General features: G+C 35.8%; 1 protein-coding gene across 2 annotated transcripts; it reads right to left on the bottom strand.

Moving 5' to 3' along the window:
- Positions 1-249: 249 nt before the first annotated feature.
- Positions 250-1,966, bottom strand: LOC120256871 (protein trichome birefringence-like 26). Of its 2 annotated transcripts, XM_039264542.1 has the most exons (4): positions 1,750-1,966; positions 1,561-1,641; positions 1,216-1,493; positions 250-1,135 (listed from the first exon to the last, which is right to left on the bottom strand). In XM_039264542.1, exons 1-4 carry the CDS (start codon positions 1,916-1,918, stop codon positions 386-388), a joined length of 1,278 nt encoding a protein of 425 aa, XP_039120476.1. In that variant the 5' UTR covers positions 1,919-1,966; the 3' UTR covers positions 250-385. The 2 variants fall into 2 exon arrangements, with proteins under 2 accessions (XP_039120476.1, XP_039120477.1); XM_039264543.1 differs by lacking the exon at positions 1,561-1,641 and having other exon boundaries at positions 1,750-1,964.
- Positions 1,967-8,303: the final 6,337 nt, after the last annotated feature.

The raw sequence follows: 8,303 nt of genomic DNA on the forward strand, positions 1-8,303 counted from the left end.
AGCTTCATTGGATCTGAAGGAAGTAAGAAGGAGAGATCTGAAACATTTAATAAGGGGCAAAAAGAACTTTTTATGAGAGAAATGGCCAGATTGGGGGTAATGGCTTTTACCCCAGTGAAAAGAGTTATATTCACCTCTCAAGAGTAATAATGACAGCCCAATGGATAATTGGGATTAGTAATCATCCCTGCCTGCAATCATCCAAACATTATGCAAGTACTGAGATTTTATATATTCAAAGAATCCACCTTGGCAGTTTAAAATCAACATAGGAATGCACTCCTCGCTCAAAAGTACATATTTAAACATCTCCAATTATTTATAACCTTTACGAAAAAAGGTTCCTCCAATTAAGACCAAACCAGAAAACAGAGAGATGAGCAATTCAGGGAATGACAATCTTCATGAGCAGTTCACTCCAAGTGTCAATCGGACCAGGCACACACCAATGGATGCAGTCGTTCTCAACATTCTTCTTACCACCATCAAATGGATGGTAATTCCTGTAGGCACCTGGATGCCCATCAGGCCTCAACAGTGAAAGATGATAAGTATCAAGAAGCTCGATTCTCAACCCATTCTTTTCTCCAATGGCTGCAGCCTTCTCAAACTCCTCAACCTCAAGGCTCCTCATTAAAAGGTCTGCAGGATCCCCATTGATTTCCCCTTCTTTAAATGGCTCAGTCTTGTTGCAAATTCTTGAGCCAGAGAACTCTCCATCCTCAAAGTGATTTGGTGACCATGTCCTAAGGACAACAAAGGGCTTGTGCTCAGACGTGGTGATAAACTTGAAAGTCAACTCGAGTGCCTTCCTATAAGGCACATCAGTGGCTATGTTGTTGAGCTCCAAATCAGGGCAGTAATGGCAGCCAATGACTTTGTTGTTCTCATATATGATTGCTCTTCTGTAGAACCAGTGGCTACCAGACATGAGCATATAGTCATACTTGTCATAATTCTTGGTCCATTGGCTATCCAGCACATCAAGATAAAGTTCCAAGTCTGGCAGATTTTTTTCAAGCTTGTAAGAAACTAGAAATGGCGACCAGATATCATAGATTGTAAAGTTGTACTCTGAGTAGTAAAATATGCCGGAGTTGGTTCTGTCGTGATATATCTCATCAGGCTTGGCTACCTGGATTAAACAACAATGTGTTAGAATATGCTTGTTTTAATCTTAGTTCTAGTTTGATTTTCTGGATATTGTATTATTACCACAGATAATAGGCAGAGCAATGAACGAGCATGGTTTCGGAAGACAGAATCGCCGATCAGTGCAAATGATTTATTGCGCATTGCGTTCAGAAATTTCAGTGGATCGAAAGGAGGTAAGTCACAGCCATTTGGTTGCCATTTCCAGTGAAGAAAACCACTATCAGGCCTCCCATTCTTCAAACAATTTGTATAACTTGCCATATAATCACAGGTTTCGTTTGTGTATAATGGTCCTTCAGGTTTCGGAATCCACTTCCCAACAGAAAGATCACATACTTCTGCATCAATTCAAATATAAGAAATATAGTAGTTAAAAATTTTCAAATATTTCTGACAAGAAATAACCTTGCTTTAAATATTGCTGCTCTTTAACTCCCAATTCCTTCATTAAAGGCCTGCTATTTTTAACTAGTTCTTGTTTGTTTACTGTTTAAGAGTGAAATAGGCAAAACCATATGATAATAAAACTCATATTAATTAAAACTCACTAAAATCAACTCGAGAACAAACAAAGAGAAGCAAAGATGATGATACCATTCTTGACCGACCCTGTCCATGAACTGAAGTTACCGACAAAGAGATAGAAAGTGGCAACAGCCAAGAGAACAACACCGATGAACCTGACGAGCATAAGGCTAATGCTCTTCCTCCTCTCTCGCAGTAGCAATGGCGCAGAGGCCAAAACCTCTATATTGTCTGCCATTGCTGTCGTTCTGCACTCAAAGCAGAAGAGAACAATTAATGTGTAAGATGCAACAATGCCTCTGAAAGTAAATTTTCCATGATTATTGTTGTTTGGATTTATATAATTTTATTAAAATTCTATATAATTTTATTTCCATGTAAAATTCTCACTATGCGGAGGACTATCATAAATTTTCCATGATTATTGTTGTTTGGATTTATTTGCTAGGAAAAGCAAGTTTTATTAAATGCCATATGACGAATTATGCATTATTGACATTGATAGGATCTGGTGGTGGTGCTTTGCTCAATATCAAGGGCCAGCGTAACTGTTTGTCAATACATACCAAACTGTGGCAATTATAGCTACCTGCCAAATTCATCAAAAGATACACAACTTTCTGATAAGATCGATTTTTTTTTTTTATCTTTCTCCACATTATTGCAATATCATTAAATTCTATTCAACGTCTTGCATCCTATGCACGGTTTTCCAATGAAATCCTATTTGGAAGAATGATTAATTTAAGCCAGAAAGTGTGAATTGCAGACTAATTGTTAGGGATGGCAACGGGTAGGGTATGGGTAGGGTATGCCAAAAACCCCATCTGCATCGTAACCCTCTACCCCATACCCGTCTTCTTACCCGCACTCTTCGGGGTAAAAAAATCATACCCTCCTTACTCATGCAGAGATCTGGGTATACTCGCAGGCATCCTGCTACTCAGTTATTCAAAATTATCGAATTAAATTTAAATAATAATAAAAAAATAAATTAATTATACATTATATTACAATCTTTTAAACACATCCATAAATTCAAAAATTACAAGTTGATATATATTTGCTTATCTTAAATTATATAATCACATAAAAATGACGTCTATTTGTGACTCAATGGTAACTCTACCTTTTGTTTTGTTCATGTTTAACCATCTTGGTTTTTTGTTTAAAAATTTTTTTCATATATCTACTTATTTATATTTTTATATAGCTTCAAATTTTATAAATATCTAGTAATATTTTTGAATATAAAAAAACATTATAAGTAATTCTCATAAGTTATATCCAATTGATTTTTTTATTAGTATCTTATTTTTTTCATGATGTTCTTATAATTTTTTTATATTTGTTTATTTTTTAATTTAATTATGATTCTTAATATATATCTAAAATTCAATTTTGATAATATTATCAAATATAAATATAGAAATTAAATAAAAATTTAAAAATAATATATTAAGAGAAAATTTGAAGTATTATTTTTCAAATTAATCACTATCAAAAATAGATATTGAGTAAATTGTGAGTAAATGTTTAGCTTTATAAAAAAAATTATATATATATATATATATATATATGAGAGGGTAAGGAATCGGAGTGCGGGTTTTTACCCTGCACCCTCTTCAACAGGTAAGGGTAAGAGTGCAGGGTATGGGTAGGGTAGGGGCATACCCTCAGCCCGATCCCGGCTCAAAAACTAACGGGTAGTCCCAGATGCCCGTGCAGATGCCCGGTCAAAGAGGGTAATACCCTCTTTGATCGAGTACTGGTACTGTATACCCGCTCGGAGTAGGGTACAAATTGCCATCTCTACTAATTGTATCAGCCATAGAGAATTTAAATTAGGTTATTATACCAGAGAAATTCCAAAAATTCTCAACATACAAAGGTCAAAAAATAAAAATACTTGGACCATGTGACTATGTGATTATTTATTTATTTATTTTGTAAATTTGGACAAGTCAAAACCCCTTATTGATCAAATCAGCTCACTCTCCTCTTCGGAGGTGGGATGGGAAATGGTGGAGGTTAACGGCAAACAAATTGTTCTCGATCAAGTCCTTTTATAATTTTCTAAACGATGGCGGTCTGAGATGCAATTGGTCCCCAATCATCCTAAAAGGGCGATGTCCAAAGAAGATCAACCTGTTCAACTGGTTGGCAAGAGACAACAAAATCTTTACTTTAGAGAATCTTGCGTTGCGTAGATGCAAGCTTTTGCATTCAACCACTTGTGTTATGTGTCATGCTGCCATCGAGATTGCTGATCACCTCCTTATCCAGTGCCCCGTCGCATCCTATATTTGGAATTATTTTGGCCAGCTTTTGTCGAAGTGGCCCTCTTCATTAGTGATTTGTGGGGGGATTGGCGTAAAAACTTTATAAAAAAATCCCTTCTCTATTTTTGGATCTGCTTGTAAGAGCTATCACTTGGAATTTATGGCTCGAGAGAAACGCTCGCATTTTCTCTTACTCTTGTCTTCCAACTGTTTCCATTATTTTAAAAATTGATCATATGATTATGTTGTGGTTAATTGCAGCCACTAACTCAAAGAAAGCTAAGGTGGAAGAGCCATTGGCTAAAGTCAAGCGCAGTCTTGAGTTTCTCACCACTAGGGATACGGCGCCAAGTGTCCCCCCTGAGCCCCCCTGAACCCTGGTGAGGGTTAGTTGACGAAGTCTTTCCTTCTCTAGATTTTGTGTTCTTCGGTTCCTGTCTTGTGCCACCCCTGGTGATTCAGTTGGTTGTTGTATGTTTTTTGTTTTTTGCTTTCTGATGTAGCCCTGGTTGGGGCCTTTTCGTGTCGGTCTGTATTTCTCTTTTTTAATGAATGTGGTTTATCCACCTTTTCAAAAAGTCAAAACCCCTTAGCCTTTAAGTTGGGAGCAATTCGAACTCTCCACCTTATAAGAAAAATAAAATACCTCTCTTGTATTATAGAGACAGTACTTTGTGATAAGATGACTATGTAAAATACTACTCTTGTATTAGAAAGGTATTACTCTATGATAGGATGACTATGTAAAATTATAAACAAACTAAGATAATAGCCTAGTGCGGCTTTTTTTTTTTTGGTCTTCTTTTTAATAGAAAAAATTGCTTTCCAGTTCTTGACCACTAATTTTATAGATTGGTTTGATAAGAAAATATATCACATGATTTCATAGTATATCTAACATGCATTCCTTAAAGTAGACCAATGTATATCTAACATGCACATAGTAGGAATCTAATTGCCTCATGTGATGTCTGACTGAGTTAATAAATCTGTAAGGGTCATTAAGCCACTGTAACTGGTGTACATCCGTATCTGTCTGTCCCTTAACGCCTCTTTATGGGATGGTGTTTGTCGCCTTTGCCAAAAAATGAAAGTGATTAATCCTACAAGTTAATTGCAATAAAAGCGTTTGCTATAAAAGTAATAATGACAATAACAATAAACACATAAGGTTTTCAACGTTTATTGCAATACAAAAATTTGATATAAAAGTAATAATGACAGTAATGAGAAACACAAGGTTTTCATGCTTTGAAAAAGGGGAATAAATTTAAAACTGCACCGACACGACTTTTGATAATACATGTTAGAACAAACAAAAAATTGCAAAAAATATACAAGGTATGGTGCATTATTAATTTCAAGCGAGGCCACACAAGGGCACAGAAAATTATAGTATGTTTAAATTAAAACAAAATGGAACGTGGAGTGATCAGTTGATTGAAAGTATACAATGAATAATTGCTAGGAAGGAGCTAGGGGCGGGTGACCCACAAAATTTTTTAAAATGTTAATAACAATTATTAGTGTATATATATATATAATTATTAAATTGACTCCGGTAAATTAGAAAATGAAGGATTGTATTTCAATTTTTTTTTTAAGTATATGGACCATTATACAAATATTAAAAGTTTTAAAGGACCCGTAGTTTAGACTTCACATTCTTCTTTAAAAAAACTAAAACTAAAATTTAGTTTGTCTTCTTTGCATCTAATATTTTCCAGGATTTTTTTAGCCCTTAGCAGATGAATAAGTCTACTGTAATGGTCTAATGAGCCGTCCAATAGTGACTCAGTGTTACTAGGGTGATCTTAGCCTAGAGGAAAGATGCTAAAAATAATTCTAAGTATGGTAAACTTGCCTCGTTAAGCAGATGTGATGGGAAATCTACTTTTACCGAGAGAGGTGCTGGAAAATTTGCCGTCACACGCAGATGGGCGGCAAAACGTGCCTCAGCCAGGTGGGTTGGCCAAGTGTGACCAATAACGCTAAGGAAAGTTGACGCAACCGAGGGAGGCTAACGGTGTCACCAAGAGTGTAGAGAAAGCTTACTGCAGGCAAGTTGGCCAAGCAGGCATGACCGAGAAAACCTGCCGCAGCTGGGTGGGCTAGGCGGGTGTGCCGAGAGATATGGGCACCTATGTGTAGGCAAACTGCCGCATGCGCATGGCCAGGTAGGCATGGCTGGGGCTGGCTGCCGCGTGCGCGTGACCGAGAGAAGTGCAGAGGGGCGTCTCCGTGTAGGCAAGAACATAGGCGGTTGAGAAACCGATGGTTGCTCCAAATGGTTGCCGAAATGTTGGAGTAGTGAATGGTTGCTCCAACCGGTTGCCGAAGTGGTGGAAAACATGGGGAAAGTGGTCAACACACTCCTTTCCCATGGGTATGACGGATAGGGGTGGCAAAACGGGTTAGCGGGTCGTGTTCATGTCGGGTTGACATGTGAATCTGACACGTTTAACCCTGACACGGACACGACACGATTATTAAACGGGTTATTTTGTAGAACACGAACACGACACGTCTAAAACCCGTGTCGACACGACACGACACATTTAACACGTTTATCTTAAAATAGGTCAGTACGACCTGTTTATCTGTTTAAAACACGACAAGACACGTTTAACACGCCACACGACACGACACGTGACACGAATATTTAATCAAAACATTTTTTTAAAAATCCAAACTAACATTAAACATAAAATACTTAAACATCATTAAATCCATTAATTCATATGTGATAAAAAAATAGCCAAACAACATAAAAACATAGAAATATAAAGATACATATTGTTTTACTTGTCTAAATTAAAACAATCCATTACAAAAATAATAAGCTAAGTTATTTATGCAAATGCACCGAAGTAGAAGATGATGGACATTCTGCTTTGTCGTTGGGATTAAGCTCTACCATGGTTGCCAATTCCTCCACCTCATTTTGCAAAACATCTACAAAACAATAAATAGATAACAAAAAATATATATGAAAATTATATTGAAATAACACTAAATTAAATAAAACATACATAAAAATATAATACCTTTTAATCGATATATCCAATCTCGAGTACAAACCAATGCTTCAACCACATCAGGCTTTAGCGCACTTCTATATTGGTCAAGAATCCTTCCTCCAGTACTAAATGCGCTTTCAGAAGCAACAGTCGTGATAGGAATCATGAGAATATCACGAGCCATAGATGCAACACTAGGATACCGAAATTCATTCCCTTTCCAATATTTCAACACATCAAGTTCAATCTTCCTATCAAATCTCGGTTCATCTAAGTATAGTTCAAGTTTGCACTTTTCCGGAGTAGTCTCATCACTAGTAGCAGCATCAAACATCTTACAAAATTTTTTTAAAAACAATTCAGATTTCTATTCACATTCACATATAAATTCAAATAAAATATAGTATGAAAATAATATTAGTAAGTACCTTCACTCTTTAGTTCACATGGACATTAAGATTTAACAAAGATGCACATTAAGTGGCCATAGTTAATACACATGGATTTCTTAATTCAGATTTCACATGGACATTAAAATTTAACAAAGATGCACATTAAGAGGTCATGAAGAAAGCTAAAGACATGGACATGCAAAAAGTATATATGAAAAAAAATTCAGATTTCACATGAACATTAAGATAACAAAGATGCACATTAAGAGGCCATAGTTAGTAGCAAAAGACATGGACATTAAGATTTAACAAAGATGCATATTAAGAGGTCATGAAGAAAGCTAAACACATGGACATAGACATGCAAAAAGTATATATGAAAAAAAATTCAGATTTCACATAGACATTAAGATTTAACAATTCAGATTCACATCCATATTAAAAATAAAAATACAGTACAAAAAAATTATAAGTACCTTCATCAAATCTTCGAAGTATTATCGGAGCAAGTTTCGAAGCATTATGAGTTGTTGGAGCTAAATTGGTTGATCTAATTGATGCCAACGGAGATACATCCACATAATGATCAAAAAAAGAGACTTAAGAACCCCTCGCAATTCTTCCACCTTAGCTTTTTCCCATATCCACACCATATATCATTTTTATAGCTCCAATCCACAAAAATGAAACTTATATCGAGGATCCATAATAATAGCCATGGCTAGTAACTTATTGAAATCATCCCAATATTTCTGAAAAATTTTTCAAGCATCACAACAACCATAGAACTCATGCACTCATCAAAGCCATCCACCTCGTCTTTCATTTTCAAATAAGCGGTCACAACTAAAGGAAAATACATGTTTGTAGTTGGATACTTTGAACCGGAGAATAGATTGGTAATGGCATAAAATAGAGCTAAAATTTTT

Source organism: Dioscorea cayenensis, unplaced genomic scaffold (assembly GCF_009730915.1).
Source record: "Dioscorea cayenensis subsp. rotundata cultivar TDr96_F1 unplaced genomic scaffold, TDr96_F1_v2_PseudoChromosome.rev07_lg8_w22 25.fasta BLBR01001689.1, whole genome shotgun sequence".
Lineage (NCBI taxonomy): Eukaryota > Viridiplantae > Streptophyta > Magnoliopsida > Dioscoreales > Dioscoreaceae > Dioscorea > Dioscorea cayenensis.

What these genes read in the sequence shown, in the direction of transcription:
- LOC120256871 (XM_039264542.1), bottom strand. Translation starts at nt 1,918, where the DNA reads ATGGCAGACAATATAGAGGTTTTGGCCTCTGCGCCATTGCTACTGCGA. An exon ending in GACAGGGTCGGTCAAGAATG is followed by an intron (nt 1,642 to 1,749) that starts GTATCATCATCT and finishes ACTCTTAAACAG; the next exon opens with TAAACAAACAAGAACTAGTT. An exon ending in GCAGCAATATTTAAAGCAAG is followed by an intron (nt 1,494 to 1,560) that starts GTTATTTCTTGT and finishes GAATTGATGCAG; the next exon opens with AAGTATGTGATCTTTCTGTT.